Source organism: Paroedura picta, chromosome 1 (assembly GCF_049243985.1).
Source record: "Paroedura picta isolate Pp20150507F chromosome 1, Ppicta_v3.0, whole genome shotgun sequence".
NCBI lineage: Eukaryota > Metazoa > Chordata > Lepidosauria > Squamata > Gekkonidae > Paroedura > Paroedura picta.
The window spans coordinates 29,997,751-30,025,066 of NC_135369.1; the positions used below are offsets into that span (position 1 = coordinate 29,997,751).

At 46.3% G+C, this 27,316-nt stretch overlaps 3 protein-coding genes across 15 annotated transcripts in view; 2 read left to right on the top strand and 1 right to left on the bottom strand.

Annotated features, from left to right (window-relative positions):
• NCOA1 (nuclear receptor coactivator 1) overlaps window positions 1-10,559 on the top strand; it is a 321,680-nt gene extending 311,121 nt beyond the window's left edge. For 8 of the 9 annotated variants that reach the window (XM_077331659.1, XM_077331668.1, XM_077331677.1 and 5 more), the window contains 5 exons: window positions 207-609; window positions 1,988-2,162; window positions 2,864-3,047; window positions 5,469-5,558; window positions 9,073-10,559. In XM_077331659.1, coding sequence (XP_077187774.1) covers window positions 207-609; window positions 1,988-2,162; window positions 2,864-3,047; window positions 5,469-5,558; window positions 9,073-9,240 — 1,020 coding nt within the window. In that variant the 3' untranslated portion in view covers window positions 9,241-10,559. Of the gene's footprint in view, window positions 1-206; window positions 610-1,987; window positions 2,163-2,863; window positions 3,048-5,468; window positions 5,559-8,919; window positions 8,977-9,072 lie in introns of all 9 variants that reach the window. The other variant, XM_077331693.1, reaches the window with a different exon arrangement.
• A 4,071-nt stretch (window positions 10,560-14,630) lies between these two features.
• On the bottom strand, window positions 14,631-17,118 carry PTRHD1 (peptidyl-tRNA hydrolase domain containing 1). Its single transcript, XM_077331765.1, has 2 exons — window positions 16,884-17,118; window positions 14,631-14,997 (listed from the first exon to the last, which is right to left on the bottom strand). Exons 1-2 carry the CDS (start codon window positions 17,076-17,078, stop codon window positions 14,827-14,829), a joined length of 366 nt encoding a protein of 121 aa, XP_077187880.1. The 5' UTR covers window positions 17,079-17,118; the 3' UTR covers window positions 14,631-14,826.
• Window positions 17,079-26,720, top strand: CENPO (centromere protein O). Of its 5 annotated transcripts, none has more exons than XM_077331743.1 (7): window positions 17,079-17,435; window positions 18,582-18,628; window positions 21,314-21,483; window positions 23,507-23,633; window positions 24,303-24,562; window positions 24,946-25,117; window positions 25,887-26,720. In XM_077331743.1, exons 2-7 carry the CDS (start codon window positions 18,598-18,600, stop codon window positions 26,072-26,074), a joined length of 948 nt encoding a protein of 315 aa, XP_077187858.1. In that variant the 5' UTR covers window positions 17,079-17,435; window positions 18,582-18,597; the 3' UTR covers window positions 26,075-26,720. The 5 variants fall into 5 exon arrangements, with proteins under 5 accessions (XP_077187858.1, XP_077187851.1, XP_077187833.1 ...); XM_077331736.1 differs by having other exon boundaries at window positions 17,082-17,435; window positions 18,512-18,628; XM_077331718.1 differs by having other exon boundaries at window positions 17,084-17,435; window positions 18,497-18,628.
• Window positions 26,721-27,316: the final 596 nt, after the last annotated feature.

Here is a 27,316-nt window from a genome sequence, read left to right on the forward strand (position 1 = left end):
CCAGTATAGAGGATTCTGCCTTGGGACAAAGGGCTTGTATAGGTGAGCTTCCTTGTCCCTTCCATCCTGTCACTCTCTGGACGACTCTTTGCATGCTCTCCAGCAAAACAGCTGATACCTCTGAGCTCCAGTACAGGACATGAGCACCTCCTTTACCTGAGCCTCACTGTTTTCCCTGCACTTTCCTTTCTTCTCCTTCATCTCAGCCCCCCCTGAATGCACAGATGCTGGCCCAGCGCCAGCGCGAGCTCTACAGCCAGCAGCACCGGCAGAGGCAGCTAATGCAGCAACGAGCCATGTTAATGAGGCAGCAGCAGAGCTTCGGGAACAACCTCCCCCCCACGGCTGGGGTCCCTGTGCAGCTGGGGGCCGGGCGCCTCCCCCAGGCTCCCCCGCAACAGTTCCCCTTCCCCCCCAGCTACGGTACGAATCCAGGAAACCCCCCTACCTCCACTAGCCCGTTCTCGCAGCTGGCATCAAACCCTGAGGCTGCACTGGCCAGCCGCAACAACATGGTGAACAGGGGGATGATGGGAAACGTCGGAGGACAGTTCGGCTCTGGGATGAACCCTCAGATGCAGCAGAACATCTTCCAGTACTCAGGCTCAGGTGAGTCTTGGGCCAGGCTCTGCCGAGGGGTTTTTTCTTACATCTTGCTGATGGTGGGCTGAAACTCCAGTGGCTTGGTTGCTCAAGATTTCTCCTCTAACTCTGGGACAGAAAATAAGAATTGGAGTTCTCTCCGGCAGATCTGTCGTTTTCTGCAAGGAGTTTGAGTCCATAAGCATTTTAACCTCACTAGAACACTCTGCAGTGAATAGAATACAGAATACACAGTACTTTTATTGGCATAATACCTCTGCGGTGAACTCAAGTTGAAATAGAGAGGCTCATTTCAGGCACCTGAGCATTTGAGCTCGGATCTCCCCAACAGTAGTCGAGCATGCTGACAACTATACATCCTTGGATCTCATGCCAAGTGTCAAGGCTGAGACACAGTAGAACTTCTCTTGGGCCGCCTAGCGAGTGATTGGACCACTTCCTCGTTCTAGTCTCTATGCTTCATCAGGGCCCTCTACAAAGGTGGTCACAGGAGCTTTTTGGGGAGTTGCCTGCAGTGTGTACACTCATTCCCACTTCCATCCCTGATCAGGGAGAGCTTGCAGGAATTTTGCATAGTAATTCAAAACCACCCAAAATTTGTCTGACCAGATATTCCAGTGGAAAGAAAGAAGTGGCAATTGGGGAGTGGTTGTGACTCAGTGGAAGTCCCAGGTTCAATCCCCAGCAACTCCAGTTACAAGGATTGGGAAATAGATGGTGTGAAAGACCTTGGAGAGCCCCTGCCAGTCTAAGTAGACAACACTGACTCTGGGGGACCAGTGATCTGATTCGGTATAAGGGAGCTTCATGTGTGATTTCATACACTGTTGGGATACAGTGCAGTAGGATCTTGAGATGCCCTTCTGTGAGCAGAAAATAGTTCCACTCACTCAAGAAGAAGTCCATGGTTTTTGTGAACATTCCTAAGTGTCGATGCCACAAATGCCATCACACCACTCTTGGCCCAGAGAAACAACTTTTCAAGTATCAAGGGGCAGCAGAAGAGAGAGAGAGATAGAGGAATTACCCTAGGATCCATGCTGAAGCCGTCATACCACCTTCAACTCTATTCTTTCATTAGTTGTTAGCCATACCATTGTACTGTTCCAGGCTGGAGCTGTGGCATTTAAAATCAGCACTGGGGAAGCCCATGGTACAAATTCAGCCACAGAATTCTGCAGATGGCAGCCATGTCCTAGACTGCTTGGTGCATTAACAGCTTCCCCAGCCAAGGAAGGAGTTCATGGTCACTGAACTACCAGGGTTTGGTAGGATTTCCAGATGATCTTGGCTGTCACCCCCTGAAGATAAAGCAAGGTAGTTGTATTGTAGGCTATCTTGCCAGAGTTCCACGCTCAGGATTGTTGCTCTCTTTTCCTCCTAGGAATGGGTCAGCAGGGTGAGGCTGCTTTTGCCCCATCACTCAGTCCCAGCAGCCCCCTGATGTCGCCGCAGCTCCCTCCTTCTCAGAGCCCCATGCTCCAGCCAGCCCCACCCACGCCCGGGTACCAGTCACCGGACATGAAGACCTGGCAGCAAGGAACCATGGGGAATAACAAGTAAGCACAACTCTAAGGTATAGACACTCCTAATTTTCACATTCCAGACTTTGGCAGATATTGTTCAGCAATAGACTCATGCCGTTTTAGATTAATGGTCATCAACAAAATGTTTTTACAGGAGGGTCACTTTCCAGAGGCAGTGGAGGGTGGTGAACCAGGGTCTCCCCCTTCACAGTCACAAGCTGCCACTCCAGGCACTCTTGCAATTCAGGTGACAACTAGCAGCCTAAATGGTACCGCTTGGGGCTGAGGTCCCCATATTATAGCAAAGTCCAGGGTTCAACTCATGAAGCTTGTTCATCTTCTGCTTGAATAGCATACACTGAGCTGTTCACCTCTTAAGATTTTCTCTCCTGGATATGTCAGCCGCCATTCAAAAACCTCAAAGCAGAATTACAATACACAGAATCATTCTTAACTGAAGCAGAATTTCTTCTTTAGTTGGTGCTCGCCAAGGCTGCTGACGAGACCATTGTCAAGGGGCTTCCTCCCCACTTTCTCCTTGCTAGCACAAGTGGGTGGTTGCTTTAGCCCCCAGGCTCCCTGGGAGGGTCTCCCAATCAGGGACTTGTGCAGGAGTTTGTATGCTCGTGTTCTACACAGTGCAGTTCTGAGACTTAAACCATGTCAACATTCATTCTTTCCCTATCTTTAACTCCCCTTCCCACCCACTCTCTCTCCCTCTGTTTTGTCTATAGTGTGTTTGGCCAAGCTGGGCAAACCCAGCCCCCACCAAACCAGCAGGGAATGTACAACAACATGAGCATCACGGTCTCCATGGCTGGTGGGAATGCCAACGTCCAGAATATGAACCCAATGGCTGGACAGATGCCAATGAGCTCGCTTCAGATGCCTGGCATGAACGCGCTGTGCTCAGAGCAGGTTAGTGCAACCAACAGTGCCTTGTCTCATCTCCCCGCACAGGCTCATTTGAGCCCTCCCCAGCAGAAGTTGACACTTTCCCCACTCACAAAGAGCATGACACTCATAGCCATACTGAGGTGCTCACCCTGGTGCCAAGGGAATGACTAGAGGTGGAAGAACAATGGTCTTAAATGTATTTAGTTCATGCAGTCCTAAATAGGAACCAGCCTAAGTGTTTTGCGGTAGGGTTGGAGCTGGGAACCATGATCTCGGCTAAAAAAACAGAAAGAGGGCAGTATATGGAGGGAGGGAGAAGCAATGGATGGTGCTGGAGTGCTGGAATCTCCCAGCAAGCCACATTATTTGCATGATGTGACCTGGCATTTTTGAGGGGAGAGGAGGGGGTGTATTCTGCCTATTATAAGTTTTGGTCTAAAGTTCTTTACGAGAATCTGGGAGAGATAGGAAAGCTCATTTTGCACACTGAACATTTTCAGGGTATCCTGTAGTGTAATTATTAAGAGGTGTTTCACATGGGAGCCTTAACTTGTGAATGCAAGAATGCTCTTGGACATTCCAAATGCCTCTTTACCCTTTTTTTGGCATGTCAACTACAATGAGAGTAATTAACAAGATGGAGATGGAAAGGTGAAAATGATGCCATAAGCTGTCATCTCTGCATTGTGTTGGTGGCCCCAAGATTATAGAATCATAGAATCATAGAGTTGGAAGGGGCCATACAGGCCATCTAGTCCAACCCCCTGCTCAACGCAGGATCAGCCCAAATACTTTAATCAGCCCAAATTACCATCATACTTTGTATAAATCAAGAGTTGGAACCTATTTTGCTCATTCTCTTTTACAAATTGTTGTGAGTGGTTCAGGGAAAAGAATTGTAGTTCAGTGCTAGGTAGTAAAACAGGAAAATAATCTAAAGGTTTCATAAGCTAGGATCCTTTAAAAAAAATGAATCTGTGCACTCTAGCTGCCAAGTATAACCATCTGTTAGTCTGCTGGCAATGAGTCCAGGATGGGAGAAGGGTGCAGAAGAGGGCCCTTATTGGTGATGTTCAGTAGATTCATTGGCCCCAACCATCTTTCAGGCCCTTCAGCACCGTGGCAGTTCCTGCAGGGCCCATGGCTCTTCCAGGCCCTCATTCCACCAGGCTGAGGTGAGGACCAAAGGGATTTGTATTCTAATTCTGCTTCCCAATCATAACGCCATTTCCTGTGACAGGATGTGAAGTTATTAAATATTGTGTTAGGCTTTCCTTTTAATTAATCACTGTTTAAGATGTTCTTTACATTTTGCTGTACTGCGGACATAAACACGTTAGATGAGTAGGTGTTTAGAAGGACCTTCTTCTGCATCTGAAATCTGCAAGAGCTGCCGCCAGTGCAGAGCAGAGCAGGGCAGTCCTGGACTGAATGGAGAAACGGTCTGCTTCCTGGTAACTTCATTTAGCCAGATGAGTCTATTGGAGAAACTGTAAACTGCCCCTTTGATTCACTCCTTGGCAACATTAACAAATGCCAGCATGGTGTAGTAGTTAAGAGGAGCAGACTCTAATCTGGAGAACCAGGTTTGATTGCCCACTCCTTCACATGCAACCAGCTGGGTGACTTTGGGCTAGTCAGAGTTCTCTTGGAGCTCTCAGCGCCCCACCTACCTTACTTACACGGTGTCTACTGTGCGGTGAGGAAGGTGTTTGTAAGCCATTTTGGGACTCCTTTGGAGAGTGAAAAGTGGGGTACAAAAAGCCAGCTCTTCTTCTTCCTCAAATTCAGTACTGGAGTTCAGGGTGCTTTTTACAGGATATCTGAAGATGGAAACAAGTCCAAAGGGAAACATTTCTTCCACTGCTCCATAGATGCTGAGTGTCTGGCTCCAGGATTGGACCACTTTTCCTAATATTTCTAGGGGGCTATCTGTGCTGCACACACATTGGTTTTACGCCAGTTCAGCAGACCCGACTTCTCCAAAAGAATAATTGCAAACATAGTTTGATGAGAGTGTTAAGAAAAGTTCAGCAACTCTTAGGACTCTTGTCCCCCCTCACAACCAATAGCTCTCGGGGCCACTTGAGGACAATACCTATTAAAGCAATTTAGGTAGGTGGTGTAGAAATGTGATGTTTCTGAACTGCAGCTTGCTAAGTGTTCTTCCAAGAAGTCAGGTCTTGCTGTTTAGCAGTGTAGGATCATAACCCCTTTGGTGTGGTTGGGGATATATTCTGAACGCTACACCATCAACCGAAGGGTCTCACTTTGGGACGTAGAATGCTTCTCTGAAAGCCTCTCTCATGTAGCCAAGCTAGGCTTGAGATGCCTTCATTTCATTCCTTTATTCCCACTCTTCTGCTTGTGCCAATGCTGAAAGAGTGTGGTGATGAAAGGCTGCCAAGTGATCTCTGAATCCTCCATATTGGCCCTTTTCAGGTAAATGATCCAGCTCTCAGACCTACGGGCCTCTACTGCAACCAGCTTTCTTCCTCTGACCTTCTGAAAACAGAAGCAGATGGCGCACAGGTCAGTAAACCTCTTCTAAGCCCTGAGCCAGGTACTCAGAGACAGCTGAAATGGCTGCCTCGGTTGCTTTGGGAATCACGGTAGTGCATTTCCCCTGCAAACAATGGACTAGTAATGAAAGCTTTAATAGGCCTCTGAGCCTTTGGGGATGCCTTGGTCCCGAAAAACCATCCCAAGGGTTGTCCTAACAGGGAGTCAAATTCACCGGAGATGGCCACATCTCAGATGTTATCAGGTCTTCTGGTCCATGCATTGATTTTTGAAAGCAACTCAGGTGTCCTTCACAATGCAAGACAAGTGCCAAAAGCAGCATCTTCTGCCACTTCCCCGTGGTGAGTAGAATTCCTTCTGAGTGACTAGTTTCAGAGCAATGAAGGCTGCCCTGTGACATCTAAGGAGGGAAGGGCAGGCTGGTAAAAAATGTGGTTTAAAAAGGGGGAAAGCAACTAAATTTTGCATACTTCAATTCCAAACTGGACGTGTGCTTCCCCTCCCCTTCAGCCTGAAAAGACCCTCTGCCAGTCAGCATGGAACTTTGTAGGACAACTGGCCTCATTATCAGCAAAAGTGGGGCCAGAAAAACAGACCCTGCATAGAGCCAGCGTTGCCACTTCTTCTGGGTCCTTTGAGACCAGTTGGGCTGCTTCACGTAATGACAGGAGCAGCTCCATCGCCATCTGCTGATGCCCTTGGAAGAGGTCCCAAGTGGCCTTCCGATGCATGCATATTTAGAGCAAACCATGCTCAAATCCTAACCATGTTTATTTCTTGATTATTTAAAGGGTGTGATTTAAGGTTGGTTAGGACAGCTATGTTTTCACATAGGGAAGATTTTTCAGGGTCATCCTGTGGTTTAAACACAGGATGGATTAATGGCAAAAGCCTTATCAGGTAACAACCTTACTACAATGGAGGTATTTCAAAGGATTGGCAACATCTGTTGAGCTCTTTAATCAGAGTCCTTTGGAACATCTATCAAGGAATGAGTTTTATGACATTCCGATTTAGGCCCCATTTCTAGGTTCTGCATTAACTCTTTGGTGACGAGAGACTTTCCTAGAAAGTTCAGAGAGGGGACAGTAGAAAAGGCCTTCTTCATTGCCTTCTGTCCTCAGATGCACAATCTGTTTACAGTCAGTACCCTCACAGGTACAAGGAGGACACTGTCTCAAATATAAGAGTAAACAAGGCTTTTAAGGAAGCCAGGAAATTTGAATTCACAAAGGTAACTTTCTAACCCTTCTATCTTCTGGTCTTGGGACAAGTTGCCAAACTTGAAACATTTGCTGTATCTTGGCATGGACTGCACTCTCTTGAGTTTACTTAGTGTTCCTGAACCCGCAGCAATCAGCGAACAGGACAGCAATCCATGATGTTATGTGATGGGACCATCTCTCTGCAATCAGTCAGTTGGATCCAGACTGAATTTACCATTCCTGCTGGTTCTCCTTTATTGTGTCAGACCCTGCTCAAGTCCTTTGTCAGAGTCCCCTGTTTGCCAGGAGCTGCCTGGAGGCAGGGAGAGGCAAGGAAGCTCCATTCTGCTATTAGAAAATTTAGTCTGGATCCAGCCCATAGATTAGTCCATGTGACCTCCACCCTCTTTCATCACCGTCTGATGGGTAGGGGTCTCCCAACGCTTTGCTTGTTGCAGATTCTCAATATCTCAAAACTTCAACCAATGGCATAGTTGCATGAACTCATGTCCTGAATGATTGTAATCCTAGCCCTGCTCATAGATATGAAGCAATATGGGTGTGTGTGGAATGCAGGCAGTGCTCTTAACTGTTTTGTGCCATTTTAAGCAATCCAACTTCTGCAAGCTTCCATCATTCAGCTGAAGAATGATTCCTCTGTGAGGTTGTAGGAAAGAGCAAGAGTCCAGTAGCACCTTAAAGACTAACAAAATTTGTGGCAGAGCATGCGCTCTTGTGAGTCAACACTTGCTTCTTCAGATACTTCTTGAAGAAGTGAGCAGTGACTCACAAAAGCTCATACCCTGCCCCAAATCTAGTTAGTCTTAAAGGTGCTGCTTGTCTCTTGCCCTTGATCTGCCTCCATGGGGTCGCCATCCCATCTGGGTTCACTTTGCAGCGCTCACCTTAAGGAGAATTAAAGTCTGGCAGCTGACTCCTGGGGCAAATGCTTATGAACCAAGATTCCAGCTTGAAACATCTCCTTGCAGTAAAGAAGTAACGCAATATCCGGAACCAAGGGGCCATGTACACAAAGGGAGCGTATATATGTTTATTCGCCCTATCTGAAGAGTAGACTGGGACACTGAGTATTTGCTGCTATGTGCAGAACAGAGAACGACTTGATGCAGTGGGAGCGGGAGGTACAGAAGAGGTGAAGGAGTTGGGGAAATTCACCTGTTAAAAAACTGAAAGCAGACCAGACGTGTATGTCAAGTGGTGGGTATAAAGAGCACTGGATTGGATATTTTAGGCATTCCTCTGTAGCCTGTGACATTCTAGGACTATGTAATGCCTTGATATAGATGTTTAAATCGTAAGATATGGATAATATCAGGAGCTGAGAAAAAAATGGTGAGGAATCTGAGGAAGCAAGAACCAAGAATAGGAAGGAGGGGCTCACTGTTACTTTGTGGCACCGGCTTGAAGCCTCTCCATTACTGCTTAGACCTTTCTGTTACCTGCCAAGTTTGAGGCCAGTCAAATGAAAGAATAGGCTTGTCATTCCTGGCCCAAAGAGACCAGCAGGTGAGCATTTATAAGGGGTGGGGATGCAGAAAAATATGGAAGTGAGAGAATGTAAAAGTTGGGCTGCTTAGAATGTGGCTTCTCAGAATCCCCTAAAGCAGTGGTCCCCAACCTTTTTATCAACGGGGACCACTCAACGCCGGGGACCACTCACCGGGGACCACTCAACGCCTTTTACTGAGGCCCGGTGGGGGGGTAGTTTACTCCTCTACTCTCAACCACTGCCCTAACGCTCTCTGATCGCTATGGTAATGTTTAAACATCCCTTCAAAATAAGATACATCACGCCACAACAATGAAGTGTGTTGTAAAGGACTGGGGGGGATGAAATAAAGGGCCGGGGGGGGGGGGAAGCGTCCTTCGGGGCCCACCTCTAATTACTTGAAGGACCACATGTGGTCCGCGGCCCACAGGTTGGGGATCGCTACCCTAAAGTTGCTTTCTTGCCTTCATCTTGTCTGGTTGACGTCTGTCATTGTTGGGGAACCAGAGGGGTTGAGGGGCTCCCATGATTGATTTGGGTTGCTTTCCCCACCAGTGTCTGGAGACTCAGGATTGCTGCTGCTTTTCTTAATGCAAAACATGTGAACCTTTTCAGAGCTCCGATCCAAATGAGTGCAGCGGTTTTCTTTTTGTAGGGCAAGAAGACAGAAGAGTTCTACTCTGTGGTGACTACAGACTAGAGGAATTCTCTAGTGAGTTTCCACTTAACCGTAGTACCTGCTCGGCCGGCCAGGGGGCCCTTTCCTCTTGCCAGCTAAAAGCCTCTCTCCTTTCTTGTGTCCCGGCAGGTGCAGCAGGTCCAGGTGTTTGCCGACGTGCAGTGTACGGTCAACCTGGTGGGGGGAGACCCTTACCTGAACCAGCCAGGCCCCGTGGGCTCACAGAAGAGCTCGGCGGGCCCCCAGACCCCACAAGCCCAGCAGAAAAGCCTCCTTCAGCAGCTACTGACTGAATAACTCGCTTTTCAAAGGAATGTGAAATTTAAATAATAAGACATACAGAGATATATAAATATATATATATTATATATTTTTCTGAGATTTTTGATATCTCAAACTTGCAGCCATTCTTCAGCTCTCGTAGTGCTTGGAGCAAAAAAAAAGTTTTTTTTTTCGTCCCCCTCCCCTTTTCTTTTTTAAGTGTTGGATGTCAGCGAAGTGACAAGACAGAACTTTTTGAGCCAAAATGATAGATGATCCTTATTTTTGTAATCAGTTGCTGGCTTCTTATCCCAGATGGCGGGAGCGTGTGAGAGGGGGTTCCCAGAGTGAGGGCAGCTGGGGGAGGGGGAGGATCCGAGTTCTCAGTTTCAGCTGGATCTGTCACTGACCTGTGTCTTCGACAAAGCAGGAATTGGGGGAATAATGGCACTTGTCTCTTCTCCGAGAAGTAAGGTTTTTAGCTGTTCTTTTTAATAAAGTACACCCTCACCTGCTGCGCCCCCCAAATATGTTTGTGCAATCAGCTTTTTCTGGCAATTGTGAGTATGTCGGTTTTAAAGAAAAAATAATAATAATAATAATAATAACAGAGTATTTTGACCCACCATTTTTTCCATGTTTTATGCTGGTATATAGAACGCCTCCTTAGTGAGAAAGAGGCTCTCTGTGTATATGACAACTAGGTGGGAGGGAACATACAAAATAAACCCTAATATAATAATTTTTTGAAAAGAAAAAAACAAAATACCGTTTGGGGGATAATTGCAATATTTTTAAAGGGGAAAGGAAGAGGCGGCTCTGGGAGCAATCCCTCCTATGTGCCCTTGCTGGGATTATCCCATTCATTTCCATGAGATCGGGGGGAGGGCGGGGTCTGAAGTGACCCCACAGGCCTCGGCAAAATGAAAAGGATGCATAGCAGACACCTGTGGCGAGTTGCAACCTCTGTCAGATATTGTAGATAAACATTTTTCTGATTAAAATTAAGCAGTCAGTTCTCTCTGCTTTGATTGTGTTAACAACTAAGGGTAGCTTGAAACTATTTAAAATAATATTGATTATGATGATTATAATAAAAAAGCGATTCTCTGTGAATGGGAGACAAGCTTATTCTTTGCCCCTTCAAACCTTTTATTGTAAATAGCTCAAAAACCTCTTGTATAAATTGGTTTCTTTCTCTTTTTAGTTGAGGATTGCACTTAAAATAGCATTGCTTTTGGGGAGGGGGGTATTTCTTTCCTCTTCCTCTTTCTGAATTTTGTTGATGTGTGAAAACAAACTGTGTAGCTTTTGTTAATTGAATTTGCAAGAGTTTAAAAAAACAAAGAGACAAAGTTGGTGGCTGCCGTTGCATTATTGCTTGAGGGGGATCATCACCAGGAGGGGACCAGGGAATGAAAGTAAACGCTATAGGTATCCTGACCTAGGTGTAATCTGCATGGGGCTTTTTTACCCACTCCCAGCTCGAATAAATCCCTCCAGTCTACATTTTTTTTATTTGGGACACTTTAAATTTTCCCTCTGCAACATACATGATTGATTCGTGGTGACCCTACCTTTCCCCTGCAATATCCAGAAGTGGATACAAGTCTCGATATTTGAAAAATCGACATCAGTAAATGTGCAGATTTCTTTTTGCAAATTAACTTCCTTCTCCGTGCCTCTTCCCTGATTGGCCAGGGCGTCAGTTCAAAGACTTCCCGGTTCCTGGTTGCAAGGCTTGTCTTAAAATGACTGCGCTCCAGAAGCCCTAACTTCTCTCAGCAGAGATTTTGCCCTCCTCTGCTGACTCCAATCCTCCCCCCCATCTCATTCAAGAAAAGAAAGATACTCCAGCTGCACTTGGCTCCCCTCCCTGCTCTGAGCTTCGCCAATCAAGTGCAGAACATTTTCTGTTTAATGTGGTGGGGGGGAATAAAGGAAGACCCAAGTTCAAATCTATCTGAACTCAGCAGGATCCACAACAGAAAAAACAACATAAGTGCAGAATCTGCCCTAGATGGCCCAGGCTAGCCCTATCTTGGAAAACAAGCAGGCTCAGCTCTGGTGGGTATTTGGATTGGGAGGGAATGTCAAACCAACTGTGATGTCCTCTCTTGAAAGAGATGCACTTTCCACCTGACGGCACCTTCCGCCACACAATGCTGTCCTGTGAAAAGTGATCTCCATTAAGACAAGATAACAAAGAGGATGTCTAGGGCCACTCTAAACAGCTGACACCCAGGCCAGAATGCTTGAGTTCTCTCATAGGTATTTCATAGGCCTTTGAATGTTGTTAAAGGCCAGGACAGAGAGCAGAGGGGGTGAGCCTTTGCTGGAGTTTAATCCAAGTAGCAAGTACGTTCTCTCTCCCCACTCACTTAATCCACTGCTGCCTCTGCTCTAATTACAAAATACAGATAGGTCCTACATATTCCCCAGTCTTCACCAGAAATATCTGGGGGGAGAAAACATAGCATTGCTAGGGTTTGGGCTCAGGCTTTAATTTCCAAGAAACATTCTCCAAACAGCCATTCCAGGTACATGAGGAAAAAGACAGCGGTCATTGAAACCACAGCTCAGGGGCTGCCATGTGAACCACATGTAGCCAGAGCAAAAGCTCAATTTTATATCTGGACCCTCGGGCGCTACAGCACAGGGTGAATGTTATGAACACTTTACTTCACAGATATGCAGCCAGATGGCAAGTCAGTGCCGGATCTTCACAGTGAGGCTTCCTCCTGCTTCTGGCAGGACACAAAAGAGTATTTTAAAGGAATTGCCTTTCTTTAAGGAAAAAATGGTCAGCAGCCCGCTGAGGACTCAGATACAGCATTTTCTACTTCAGAATGACCTGACTCATTTAGATGCTTCCCCCCCCCTTCCTGACACATGGGTAGTTATGAGACAAGAAGCTCCCAGGGAGCTATCAAATGGGGAGCAACAGATGCAGAAAACAAACATCTGAAGGCCCGCTCAAAGGCTGTTCCTGGCTAGGCTATTTATTCTGGGAGATCTCTTGTTTGCAGCACTGCTCCTCTGCTCTACTTCAGCTCCTTCCTACAAAATGTTCCACTTTATGCCCTTTATCTAGCCCAGGGTTTCATGAAAGGCCTGAAAGGGTTTTGCCAATTGGTTATTTATATACATACATACATACATACATACATACATACATACATACATACATACATACATACATACATACATACATACATATTTTAAACAGGTGATACGACCATATTTAGTCTTGTTGACCTACCGATCCCTCCTAAAATGGCCAATGATAGGCCTGGAGGAGGTGGGAAGAGGAGGAGACCCAGCCATATAAATCCTTGCTGGCTGAGGCTCATGGCAAGTGGTTGTATAGCGTATATACTGGAGAATAGAGAGGTAAGTACTCTCAATTTAACATAAGTGCTTGGGGGGGGGGGTGCAGGGCCTGTTCCAGTCTTGTTTCTGGGGTGAGGGAGGGTGGAGGCAGTGTAGTGGCATAGGCCTGCCCCAGCCCTGTTTCTGATTTTTAATGCCCATACCGAGTGGCCTACCCTTCCTCTTCCCGCAACAGACACCTTTTGAGGAGGTGGGACTGAGAAAGCTCTGAGAGCTGGGGCTAGTCCAAGGTCACCCAGGAGACTTCATGTTGAAGAGGAATGGGGATTCAAACTTAGTTCTCCAGGTTAGAGGCTGCTGCTTTTAACCACCACACTAAACTGGTTTTGGGAGGCTGAACCATAACCATGAATGGGTATTGCTATCATTACATGTTTTTAGGTCTTTTGAGGTGGCCGCTCTTAGGTGGAAATTATCTTGGGTCAGATCTGTACACCCCAAAACCTTTCCTAAGCATGCAGCAAAAATGGCCACTGCCCCAGCTGAAAAATCAGTGCCAGGAGTCCAGTTTTCTCACCATCCATAAAATACCAGTGAAGAAATCCAGAAGGCTGTGGCTATTCCTTCAAGCTCTACAGCACATCTCTGTACCATCTCCCAATCCAGCTATGCCATCCGCAGTATAAAATATACACTGACAAGCTGGGGGACCCACAAATACTTGCCAGAGCTTCATTTCTCTTACTCCACATGGCTTTGCTTCCCCCCCCCACCCCTACTATGCATATGTTTATGTCTTCCTCTAGTCGCCTTATATTTTCTTGCCTCTCATCTAAATCCACCCATCCTTGCCCTCCCTCATCATCTAGTTGGTCTCTACCACCACACCTGAAGTCACCATCCCCCGCCGGTCTTCTATTCACTCCCTTCTCCCCTGCCCTTCATTTTGAAGGCTTCTAATTTTTCTGAAGATCTGAAGTTGCTGAATACATCAACTTAACCCTGGGGACCTTCCCTCCCAAAGTGTTTTTGTATTTGCATGAGGGGCCCACTGCTATGTGATGCATGATAATGCTTACATAAGCAGTTACCACAAGCAGTGTTTTTGGTGTGTTGTTTATTTTATTTATTTTTATTTATATTTGTTAACCACCATTCCCGGGCCCAGCCAGCTCATGATAGTTTACAATAAAACCTAAAAACCGGGGGGGGGGGGGGCAATGTCTGGCCTATGGAGAGAGGGACCTGACCTTTCTGGCCCGGCAAAAGAGCTCTGTCTTGCAGGCCCTGTGGAACGCTGATAGCTCCGTCAAGGCCCTCAACTCTTCCAGGAGTTCATTCCACCAGGTCAGGGCCAGGTATGAAAAGGTTCTGGCCAGATGTATCTCTATGGGGTCCAGGACAGCCAGCAAATTCATACCCGCAAAGTGCCCTCAGATAAGTGGAACCCAGGCTGCGGATAAGATCCAAAATCCTGAACCTGATCCAGAAGCCAATTGGCAATCAATGCAGCTGCCTCAGTATAAGCTGGACATGGGCCCTCCAAGATGACTTTGTGAGGTCCCTAGCAGCTGCAGTTTGCACCAATTGCAATTTCCAGGTCAGAGACAAGGTAGAGCGAGTTCCGAAAGTCTAGTCTGGGAGTGACCGTTGCATGGATCACCATGGCCAGGTGTTCTGGGGACAGGTAGAACGCTAGTAGCCTAGCTTGGCACAGGTGGAAAAACACCTTCTGGGCTACCGTCATGACTTGAGCCTTCATAGATAAAGAGGTATCAGAGATCACCTGGCCGTAGATGCAGCCACAAGATGCACCCTATCCAGGCAGGGGAGGCACGCTTCCTGATCATGTCCCCTTATGCCCAGCCACAGGACCTCTGTCATGGAGGGTTCCAGACACTGCTTCCAAACCTCTGGCAAATGTTTCGGGGGGGGGGGCTAGCCAGTCTTTCCTGGCAATAAAACCTCTTAACATAAATATCTGTCAGCTCCCAATCCCTAAAGGATTATTATGTATCACCACATGCCCCCAAGCACTATGCCTCTGGGTTGTTTGCACACTAGCACATGAATGCCTCAGCCATATACCAAAAGTGGATAAGCACATCATCTTTAATTCTCTCTACTGCAACACTTGGGCAACAGAATATAGTTGCCAATAACATGCAGTTAGATCGTGGTTCTCCAAGCAGTTCTCATACCTCCCAGTGATCCTGATAATATTGCAACACCCCAGAGAAAAGCTCGCTCTCTTAGTCAAACCTGTACAACAGCCAGAGGAAAGCACTATCATTTCAGCAGTTTGAATTTCTTCAGATGACGGTGCACATCTTCCTTAGGGTAGGGACGGAGGGCAATACAAGTGGGAATGTCCTCGGGTTGTTCTGTCCACACTTTATGATCAATTCCATTTTGCTGTAGGACTTCTGCTAATGCCGAAAGAGCACTTTCATCTGGCGCCTTTGAAATTGAAGGGGGGAGGGGAGAGAAAATAAGACTGCAATCCCAAGTAAACATCAGGGAGCAAGCTCTAACAGTGAACACTTTCATGCAATCACAACAAAATGGACCAGTTCCACTTTTATCAGTCAAACTGCACAAAAACCATAAAATATCTTGAGATTTACTCAGACCTTTACTGCGGCCCTGTCATCAGAACTGGCCTAAATCAATCATAGGGATCATTCCAGCCCGATGGGAGACATCACTCACAGCTGTAAGATTCCAACTTCCAGTCGGGGCCTGGACTTCTGGAATTCAACCAATCACCAGATAACAGATCAGTTTCCCTGGAGAAAATGGCCACTTTGGAGAACAAACTCTGACATTACATCCTGCTCAGGTCCGTCCTGTCCCCAAACTCTGCCCTCCTCAGGCTGTACCTCCAAATCTCGATGAATTTCCTGACCCAGAGCTGGCAATCCTGTGTAGCTGAGCAATTATAGGGATTCTGTGGTTCCCAGCTACCTTGTAACATAGGCAGAACTTCTGAGCCAGGAGAGGCAGAATGATAGTGTTGCTTAGCAACTGAGGGGCAAGTAATCTCTATTTCTTAGACCAGTGAAAAAGGCTTCATGGGTGACAAGAAGGATATGGTGGGGGCAGATAAGAGAACAATCTCTCCACATATATTGTTTGGCTTTCCCTTGGATATTAATATGAGCTACTACCTGTACTGGGTATTGTACATACAGCTTAGAGACTGCATTTTATATATAATTAAATCACAAGAGAATATGCAAGCTTAAATTTTATTTTGCCCATGCTCCACAAACATACAAATGAGCATATGCTTTGCCCGCAAAGACTTCAGGCTCACTCCTGGATGAAAAGGCTTGAGCCCTTGGAGAGGTCAGAGGTAGACAGCAAAGTAGCCAACACCCTAACTTCATGTTATGCATTGAGGGCCCATTGCATGCAGCAGAGTTCACCCTTTGCATGCTAAAGGTACCACATTCAACATCCCATTTAAAAAGATCTCAAATAATAGAGGAGAGGTGTCCAGACTCTAGGACAGCTGTGGGCAAGGCAGGCAGATAAGTTTGGGGAATGGCAGAATCCCATCGGTGGTGACTACACCAGGTATCTCCTAGATTCTGGCTTCAGCATCTCTTTATTTAAAGGGGACACAAGGAGCCAGCCAAAGAGAGGCTGCAACACTCCAGCAAGTCAGTGGAAGGTGGGCAGACACGGCAAAGCAAAAAAGCCTCGTCCTGTTCACATGGTAAGACAGGTGAGCACAGATATTATGTTATAACACTAACATGGTTATACCCAAAGTCAGATTCAAGTGGGTAGCTCTGTTGGTCTGAAGCAGCATAAAAAAAAAATTGAGTGGCACCTCTAAGGCCAACAACCATTTATTCAAGGTGTGTGTGAGGAAGAGTGCCTGCACCTGAAATGAATCACACCTTGAATAAATCTTTGTTGGTCTTAGACAGGGGTAGTCAAACTGCGGCCCTCCAGATGTCCGTGGACTACAATTCCCAGGAGCCCCTGCCAGCGAATTTTGTGATGGTTATGCCCGCTACAAATTGGAACCGAGCATCCTGAGGGCCCTCATGTGTAGGCCACGAGCTGCTTTCCTGAGTCAGAGCTCATGCCCTCAGACGCCCGGGATCTGCCTCCAAGGCGGTGTTCCTGTCGGCCGAGGAAAATGGACCTGGCCGGCCCCGGAGACTACTTGTGAGCTTTTAGGATTCTTGACTGGCCAAAGGCGAGATTTCGGGCCGGGGTCCTGCCCATTCGTCTCCATAGCAACCAGCCAACCGAGAGAAGCCGCGCCTCCCACCGCAGCAAACTGCGCCTATCGAATGGCGGCATTCTAATATGACGTCGACTCTCACCTCCAACACGACGGTCCTCATGCTGCCGCCCTGGGCCAAATAGGTGCCGGTGTCAGGATGGTCGTAGTACGCATGCGTCACTGCCAGGGCGGCGTGGCAGGCCTGAGCTACGAGGGCTCCAAGCGGCCACGAGAGCGGTTCCCGTCGGAGGTCCCCCCTGAGCACCACATATTGCACGAGAGCGCGTGCCGTCATCTTGCCGTACGGAATGCGCGGCGCATGATGGGAAAGTGGCCGCTGCGTTGTGTGGCGCTCTACTCAGACGCTAACTTCCGGCGGAAGGGCACGGGCCGATCGCTATGCTAAAACAATGAGGGTAGCCATCTTGCTGTACGGAAGAATAAAGGAAATCGTTCGAGAGAGATTCGGTTATGCGAAGCACCATTTCTGACCGGAAACTTTTTTTTTTAATTTCCGTCTCCGGATTCCCCTGAAGCACAGGAAGAAGGGATTCGCTGAGGAGCGCCAAGTGTGTCGGGAAGAGGCGGTGCTCATGGGGGCCGTTGCTGGTGGCGGGAGTTTTGAGTGGGCGCGCAGGACGGCAGGCTGGTGGTGAGTCGAGGGGCAGGCTGGCTATTGAGGCTGCCGGTGCCAGGAATAGCCTCGGTGGGCGCCTCTTGGGAGCATGCGCTTAATCTGTTTATTGCTTGTGTTGCATTTATACCACGCTTTTCCTCCAGTCGGAATTTAAAGCAGCTTTTCACATTGTTCTCCTCTCTGTCGTTAGGGCAGCAATCTTGTGAGGTAGGCTTGGCTGTTAAATTTTGAGGGGCACAAAGGGAGCCGGCCTTATGGCGGGAGATCTCCAGCCACCACCTGGAGGTTGGCAACCTTAGCCCAACCTATCTAGTCACTGTCGGGCCAGCCGGCTGAGTATGAGCAGGTGCTGGGAGTAGTGCAGAGCCCAAATGAGTGACATGATGGCCAGGTGCCCCTGCAATTTCTGCAGTGGTCAACACAAAACTCTCAATAATTCTGGGCATACTTTACCACATCTTAGTAAAGTCTGTATTGTAGTGTGGGGACGCAAAGGGAAAAGGTGGACATTAAATACAATGAATAATAAGAAATAGTGGGTTGTCAAAGGCTACCCAGTTAATGGCAGAGACTTCTGAATTGCTTTCTTTTAACCAAACCTTTAGCCAAAAATAAGGGGACACAAGCCAGCTATTTAAATTGAGAATATTTAGATTAGCTGGGAAGGTGGTTTTTGTTTTTTTAACCTCCCTTACTTTCCAACAACAATAATAAAGGAACCCAACAATAATATTCAAAGGGAGTCTCCAAGAAAAAGTTTGTGAGTTGACATTCCTATTTGATGCTATCCAACTTGGATGCAATAAGTAATAGGGATAGTTCACATCACAAAAAATGGTGCCTCTGTTATATATGCTGTTTGGATTCACGGGAGCTTGCCAATTCAACAGTTGGGAATGGTTTATTATTTTGACAATATTTTGTATTGGTGTTTTTGAATATATGTAAATTATCTTGCTGTGGGTCTTCTGACTTCTCATGTTTGTTATTTTGGGTATAATTTTCTCTGGCCACTGAATGTTACATCAGATGCTGTAATACATTAGACTGGTTCCTTAAGCATTCCTTTCTCTCAGTTTATCATTTTTCAGGAGCCCAAGAAGAGTCTGTTTCTTAATCTTGAACCAGCTAAGATCTTCTGGTTTCTGCTTTCACTCTTAGGAACAGAAACTGAAAAATGGGAGAATCAACAACTTCTTTGAGGGATGGTAAGTTGTCATCAGGTGACATTCTGTTCTGCTTAGGAGCAGTGTGACTCATGGATCTAAGAAAAGTGTTTGTTTACATTTCCATTCTTTTTCCTGGAAGGGGGAAATTTGGAGCAATGAGCACCTGAATAAGGAAATAAGGAAATAAGCATATGCTTTGTGCAATATGCATAACTAAGGAACAGTAAGCCGCAAAACTGCAAAGATTCCGCAAAACTGCAAAGATTTGGCAATTTCTGTTTAATGATAACTTAGCAGAATCAACTGATAGTTCACTTGTGTTGCTTATGTCTTTTTCATCCCTTCCATCTTTTTGGTTGAAAATAGGAGTAAACAACTAGCTGTTAAAAATGGACCAACCTAGAACAGTCTTACTTTAAAAAGTGGTAGTCACTAAGAATTGCATTAGTTTCAAGGCACTGTTGGATAAATTTATGAATAGGATTTTATGCTTCCACTGTAGATCATCAAACATAAAATAATCCATTTCCTCTTTTTCCTTCTTGGACCATCTTCCTCTTATGCTTCAGGGACTGCAACAACTAGCCAGGCCATGAGTGGGACCAACTTGAGTCCTGTAAAATTCTCTTCTGGGGAGATTCTGTTGTGCTTCATACTCAGGCAGATGTGCCTAGTGGTGTTGGCAAAAACAAAAGCTAGATGATATTTTGGCCCTGGCACCTTGGTATGTTTGCATCCATTCTCTGGTATTCTCTTTCAGTGTGATGTGCCTATATCTTTCTTTCTGGTCCACTGTGGCCTACATAATATTTATAGAAATATAGAATCATAGAGTTGGGCCATACAAGCCATCTAGTTCAATGCAGGGTCATCCTAAAATTATATATTTCTATATTTGTGTCACTTATAGCCCGTCTTTCTCATTGAAATGCAAGGCAAATTACACTGTGTAAATCAATGCAACCAACTGGATGACACAGGATTCAGGTTGCATGAATCTAAAATCAGCCTAAGTATTAACATAGCACTTTTAAGATCAACAAAGATTTATTCAAGGCATGCCTTGAATAAATCTTTGTTGGCCTTAAAGATGCTAAGGTAAAGGTAAAGGTATCCCCTGTGCAAGCACCGAGTCATGTCTGACCCTTGGGGTGACGCCCTCTAGCGTTTTCATGGCAGACTCAATACGGGGTGGTTTGCCAGTGCCTTCCCCAGTCATTACCGTTTACCCCCCAGCAAGCTGGGTACTCATTTTACCGACCTCGGAAGGATGGAAGGCTGAGTCAACCTTGAGCCGGCTGCTGGGATTGAACTCCCAACCTCATGGGCAAAGCTTTCAGGCAGCTGCCTTACCACTCTGCGCCACAAGAGGCTCTTAAGATGCTACTGGACTCTAATTCTATTGTGTTACTTCAGATCAACACGGCTACCCATTTGAATCTATTAACATAGCAAGTTAAACAATGTAGAAAATACATGGTAGAGTAAATAAATGCAGCAAAAGGAAGTGCATGCAGTGCATGGTACTATAGTTCACAGTTCCTTTCCCTTTATTCCAGCAGGTTCCCAGACCATTCCACTTAAATGTAAAAATGTTCTCTTGAATAATTCAGTTTAGCATTGGGCAGCCAGTTCCACAAGGTGGAGCCATAACAGGCAACGAATGTGCATGGGCAGCCGTTGATCTTGCCGATTTGCACAGTGACACCTGCAGAAGGCATTGATCAGATGGGCAAAGCTCTTGTGGCAGAGCATAAGAGAAAATGCGGTTCTGCAGATATGAGGAACCCAGGCTGCAAATTGAATTGGGATGAATGTAGAAATGAGATATATGTGCTGCCTAGCTCCTGGTAATTAACAAGCTGTAGCATTCTACACCAACTCTGAGGCCAGACTTCTGTAGACTACATTACAGTAGTCGTATCAGTGTTTCCATGGTGTGGATCCAGATAACCAGATTGACCCAGTGTGGGGGGGGGGGGGGGGGAGGTGGATTCTTCCAGGCCAGACTAAGTTGGATTCAAAGCAATTTTTGCAGCTGCATTAATTTGCTTCTCCAGCAGCAATGTTGGATACGTTATAACCCCTAGGCTCATGACAAAATCAGGAAGGGTCAGTTGAACCCTATCTAAGGAGGGGAAGCACAACGTTCTTCAAGATTTCTGCCTTCCTAACTAGCATCACTTTATTTTGTCAGTGTTCAATTTCAATTTATTTACTGTGGCTAACTGTTTAACCACAGCAGTCATGCATTGGCTCAAGACTTCTGCCTCATCACCAAGAGATTTGGATAGGGAGCTACAGACCTGGGTGTCCTCATATTGATGACAGCCAGTCCCGCTCATAATGACAACTGATTTGTCCTAAGGGATTTATTTAGAAGCTGGATCACATGGCGGATAGGATTGCATCCTGTGGAATTAATTAAATGATCATTGGTTGAGGACCTTAGCATGGAGTGGGAAATGGGATTCAACCTTCTAGTCCAGCATCACATCTATGAGTAAGGGCATGTGATTGCCCAAATATTAATTATAGAGCAAAGAGATTTGGTCAGTATGGATAACCACTTGTCACGTGGTTTGCAGCTTTAAACATAAATAGTTTTATTGTAAAGTGTAATGGCAAGTCTTGAGCTTTTCATCAAGTTGAAGAGATCACTTGTACTCTCTGCAATGGAAAGCAGCCTGGCTGTCTCTCTCTGTGTTCACCTTTTCTCCATAGGTGTCTTATCCCATCTAGAAAAACTAGAGGCTTCTAGCCACCAAAGGGCACTGAAACAAAGGGAAGAGGAGCAGCATCAGGAAAAAGTGGCTAGGCTGAAAGCACGGATCCAGGAACTGAGGCGCCAGAGGGACGAAATGAAGGCCAAACTGAGCATGAGTGAACCTGAAGTGAGTGCAAAGTGTACATTATTACCTCCTTCCAGGGCATGCTTCTGTTCTAGATTAAGCATCAGACATCAGGATTAACATTATAGGGGGAGGTTCAAGAAGATGGTGTGTGCACATAGGTTTAAATGAGACACAGACAAATTTAAGCTGGAAGTACAGAATTTGTAGCAGCTGGATCTGAAAAACTAAGAATATTTATCTGATGAAACAGCTGTGAAAGTAAAGAACCTGGATGCATATGGGAAAGAGATTAGGCTGGTGATTCATAATCTGATGCCTCTATTCTATTGGCCTGCTGCAGTTGGGAAGGTGTTTTCTTTAACACAGTGCCCAGTTCCTGAATTATCCAGGTTCTTCTTCCTGCCTGTCTCGTGGAGCTCAGGATCCATTTATTTGTTTTATTTAAAGCCCACCTGTCTTGCAGAGAATTGAACATAAGCAATGTACTTTTGGCGCAAATGACATCCAGTGAACAGTGCTATCGCAGAGAATTAAAAGACAATGGGAGTTACCAATCAGTTTTCCTGGGCTCTTTCATTCTGCTAAAAAAATTCAGCGCTTAAGGCTGCCTTAAATCTTTGACGGGCCAAGGCAACAGACGAGTGATGAGTTGGAGTAATGGCTAGAAGGGGGTATGTGTCCTCAGAATGGCAAGGTTTTAGTTTGATCTCCGCGGACTTGCCATATTAGAAAGGAATTTGTTCAGGCATGAGGCTGGCAAGTGATGAGATCAAGTTGGGAGGAGTAGGATACCTCCTTTCCCTTATAGCTAGGCCGGGCTTATTAATCATTCAGAGCTCTGTGCTTGTGGTCTGGAGTGCGGTATGGGTTTCTATTGAGGAGGGGACTTAATAGATTGCTGGGTGGACCTGCCTCTGAAGTGATGGCTTGGAATTGCTTGCCTTCTAACCCCCTTCCAATCATGAGTCATGATTTTTTGAGTGCCAGCCTGCAATTTCAGTGCCAGCCAACCCACAACCGGCCTGTCATCATCCGGCCTGGTTGCAATTGTTGGGTAATTGCCTGTAATTACAAGTGGTAACGATCTATGATGGCTTGTCACATGAAAGCTGATGATAACAGCTTTTTGACTGTCAAGCAATTATATTACTCATATGAAAGCTGCAGGAAAGTGTGAGCTTCCTTAACAGAGCTAGAAGAACACAGTGGAAATTGGGTTGAGGTGTTTAACTGAGTTGTGCATTCCAGTCTGTTCCAGTCCAACAAGAAGTCAACAAATCTGGTCTCCTGACTGGGGAAATCAGAAGTGAACTTCAGTTCTCTTGAACTGTTCAGAACTCTTGAGCTTCAGTTGGCAAAAGAAAGAAAGAGTGTAGCTTTGATCCACCAGAATGTTTCTATGGATGAAAGGACTTCCCCCTGTGGAACATGATTTTCTCACTGCAGCCCAAAATACACCCCTGAACTGCTGCTCATTAGGGACAGAAAACCCCCAAGAACATTGGGGGAGGAAGGGCAGTATTTTGGGGTGCAGTGGGAGAAGGGAAATCCAATCTTGAAGGTAGAAATCCTTCCATCTGTAGAAACACTTCTATGGATGAAAGCCTGTTTTTTCACCTTGGGTGGGTCAAATCTGTGGGCCATTTCGCTCAGTAAATACTTGCCGTTTATATTTGGGAAAACCAGGCAACTATTCTCAATAGCCTGTGTGTGCAGCTGCTTGGGTCATTCTGTTCTGGCCTCTTGGAAACTCCTCTTCTGCTGTCAACCCTCTCTTTGGGCTGCCTTGTAAATCTTTGCCTCCATTTTGGTCTTCTAGTCCTTGTGTATAAAGCTAACCAGTACTGACAGCTGCTTATTGCCCTTGGCTCCTGTTATCACTTTCCCAGTTGTGTACACACATCAGTTGTCAGACTGTTCTAAATCCTTCTGCTATGCTAGTCCCTGTGTCTGGAGTGGCCTTCCTCTGGAGAAAGCTGTGTCAGCTCAACTAGTTTCACTCTGGAGTGAAGACATGCCAATTAGTAAAGGCTGAGCTGAGCCCCTTCGTGTCTTTTTGTAGCTCATCGAGGGCAAAGAGTCCATGCAAAGTACTAAGACTCCCCAGGACGCAGACACTAGTACACAGGACGCCCTGGAATGGAAGGTGAAAGGCATCAAGAGTCTGCTGCAGCTGTTTCATCTGACAGGTACCTCCTTCTGATGCACTAGATCAGTGTTCCCCAACCTTTTTATCACTTTTTATCACTTGACAATTTTACTGAAGCTCGGGGGGGGGGGTAGTCTTTTGCCGAGGGACGTCGCCACCGCTGCCTGAGCCCCTGCTCTGCTTGCTTTCCCGCCGGTGTTCCTCATTGCCCACTGGGAGGCACTGCCAGCAGCAGCTGTGCACTGCCACGCTAAGGGGGAGCCCCAGCCATGGCAGCTGCCAGAGAGCATCAAAGGTGTGCTGGCGGTACCAGCCCCTGGACCGGGGGTTGGGAACACTGCACTAGATGCTGTTTGCATGGCCCGGTGGTTAGCCCTGTTTGTGCCTCCACACGCATACGACTCAAGGCTACATCCAACTCTTGTCATCCTGCTAATAGCTGGTAAATGGACCTTGGAGTGCTTGAAGTGGGTACCTCTGAATGCCAATGGCAGTGGAGCAGCACCTGGAGGAATATTCAGCCTCCCTGCCATGAGACTGGGGTAATTTTAGTGGCCACAAAGGGAAATAGCCTGTTGAGTTATATGGACCGTCATGAAAGGGCGCATGGAACTGTCTTCAGTTTAATGTTCCTCCTTGTAGAGCAGCTGCCAAATTTGGAAACTCATCTTCCCAGGGTGCTGAATAAGGATGCTTTTCTGTCTCCAAGGCATCAGTGGAAAACTGACCAGAGAAGGACCCTGTCTGTGCATTAGCACTGCTTTTGAAGGCACTTACCTGGATTCCTATTACCTACACCTGTGCATACAGCAACCTGTCCAGATCCAGCGCCACACAGTCCCAGCCTTCATACCCTTGGAACAAATAGCCGATGAATATTTGCAGACAGACATCAAACGCTTCATTTCTGTGCTTTCTGATCACCTGAATGCTTACGTTGGGAGGAAGTTCCAGGCAGAGCAGTTACAGGTAGGAGCATCCCTATTGGGCGTGATAGTTGATGTCTCTCAAATGTGCTTCAGAGAAATGTGTGTACATGTGTGTGCCATGAAAACAGAGGAGGCACATCTCTTAGTAAGCTGCATCTGCTTTTGCCTATGCAGTTGTTTCCCGCCACTCCCAAGACCAGCTTGTGGCAGGTTACAATAGTCCATGCTAAAAAACCCAGTAAAATCCCATTAAAACAGTAAAAAAAAACCATACAAAACCCCCCAAAACATGGCAGTAGTCCTCAATTCCCCATCCCGCAATAAAATATCTAATAAAAGGAATGGGAAGAGGGTGCCATAGTTAACAAATGTGTTAATACCCTGGATTGGCTGTGCCACAGTTCTCCCCTTTTTTGTTTGCAGGAGCATTTTGCCACTTTCCTCGCAGGGCCCTTGCAGGGGAATTCTCTGTACAATCTGCTGCAGTTCAGCTATGGAGTGGAGCCGGAAGGGAGGACTTTTCCCTTCTTAGCCAAGCTAGCATATGGAGACCCCATGTGCATCCTCCCAACAGAAGCCACTGTGGAATGCAAAGGTGAGCAAACCGCGGGGTGGAGCTGAAAGGACACCTGGATGTTTAACATTTAACAAATGGTAGTAGATTTGCTAATAGTCTGAGGAAAAGGGCTTGCACTCGAAAGCTCATGCCTTGAATAAATCTTTGTTGGTCTTAAAGGTGCCACTGGACTCTGATTTTGTTTTGTTGCGCAGCTTCAGATCAACACGGCTACCCACTTGAATCTAGCCGCTTTTGTGTTTACACTGGCCCCAGGTTTCCCCCACAGACTGCCTACTCTTGAAACACAGCCTTTTGTAACAAGCCAGTGGTCTGAGCCCCCCTTTTTGCATTGTTGAGACTTGGAAGCAATCTTGTTGACAGAAGGCTAACTTTATTCCCTGCAGTTGTTCCCAACTGGCTCATGCATTACAGGAGCAGCATGTCTGTATGTGTGTGACTGCTACACCATACTGCGTGACAAGTAATCGTGTTGGTTTTTATTCTGACTTGGTTTTTATTCAGTCCTTGATCTTCATGGAAGAGAGACAAGGTCGTTAACTGTGTTTTGAACAAATTTACTTCTTAGACATTGAATGATGAACACGGTGTGTTTTGTCAACCTATGAAAATGTGTTTTACTGTTCTAATAGATAGCCTCCTTTGCCCATCCCTTTGGCTCAGGGATAATAACAAGAGCTGTCCAGCCAAAACCGTACAAGAAAGTGTGAAAAGCTGATGAGAGTAAACTATTTTCTGTGCATTAACTTGCTCTTTCACACACACATTTGTTCTGTTCCTCAAACAGAAGATGCTTCAGCTTCAGAGGCAGAGATGGCAGCCAGTCATCAAGCTTTATTCCAAGAGAAGCCTCTTCACAAAGTCTTCAAATCCTTCACAGGCTCAGCAGAAACCCTGAGTGAAGCAGGAACGCTGGAGTCGCCTGCTTCCTCAAAAGGCGTGCCTTCAGACAGTGACGAGGCTCCCGCAGAGTAGTTCTCAGCTGGCCTTTCTGCTGTGTGTGGCTGAAGGGCCTGCCTTTTCTTTGACTGCAGCCGTCACTGGGAGGTTCGGTGATCCATTTTCCTCATGAACAAGCATGCCCCTTCAAAGATGCACAATGACTAAGGAAACAAGTAGTGAGACTGGTGGGGGCTCAAGCAGTCTCTCTGCCCAAGTAGCAGCCAGTTCCCACAGGGAACCACGGTCGGTTACTGCAAGAGCACCGTTTGCCTACGCAGGTCCTGTTACACCTTTCAGCTGTTGCTCTCTGAAATTCCCACAAGAGAAGGCAATGAGAGTGTGGGTGCTTTCAGCATGGCTGCCCCCCCCCCCAGTGGTGTATGGTTAAGGATGGGTGGGAAGTCTTTGGGACTTGGGTTGGGTTGAGGCTTGTCCCCCAAGTGGGTCACTGAAATGCCATCAGAGGCACACCTATTGAGTGAACTGTTTTTACACTGGTGCAAACAATCTTAGATAATTGTTATGAAACATTCATTTTCAGTTTTTTATTCCAAGAGCAAACTATTCACGTTGGTGTAGGAAGACTATAATAGAAAGATGCTATAGATTTTTGCAAAGTTATTTACACTATAACATTTATCGTTATATTTTATTTAAAAGTTAATAAACAGTAACCGGAGTTTCTGATAGTTTCTGTTTCTCCAAATGCTGAACATCTTGGCAGCTGCACCACCATCTCAGGGATGTGTTTTGTCACCTTCCTTTCTTCAAGGAAAGCCAGGGCATGGCCAGAGGTGGATGCCAAAGGGCTCTTACCTCATAGTTTGCATTCTGAACCTCCAAATGAGCCAGCCACTTAAGCCCAGGACTGGAATGTAGCTTGTTGATTCCATGTTTATGGACATAAATGAAAAAGCATGTGTTGTAAGCTGCTCTGGGGAGAAAAGCAGGGTTTAAATAAATAGATTTTGTTCTTAGAATAATTGAGTTGGAATTATGCAGGAAATTCACAACTACCTGCACACTAGTAACCCCAATTCTATGGCCAGATGATGCCCCCCCAAAACAACAACAACAACAACCCAGAATCCCTGGCCTGGAGGAAATTCACCTTCCATCCCCAAAGTGGTGATTGGCATTTCCCTGGGCATGCAAGAAAGGGTCATAAGAGCCAAGTACAGACACAATCCCTTCTGCCCACCTACTTCCAATCTGCCTAAATTTCTGTCTGGTGGCTATCTAGCCTCTGCTTAAAATCTTGATTAAAAACTGTCA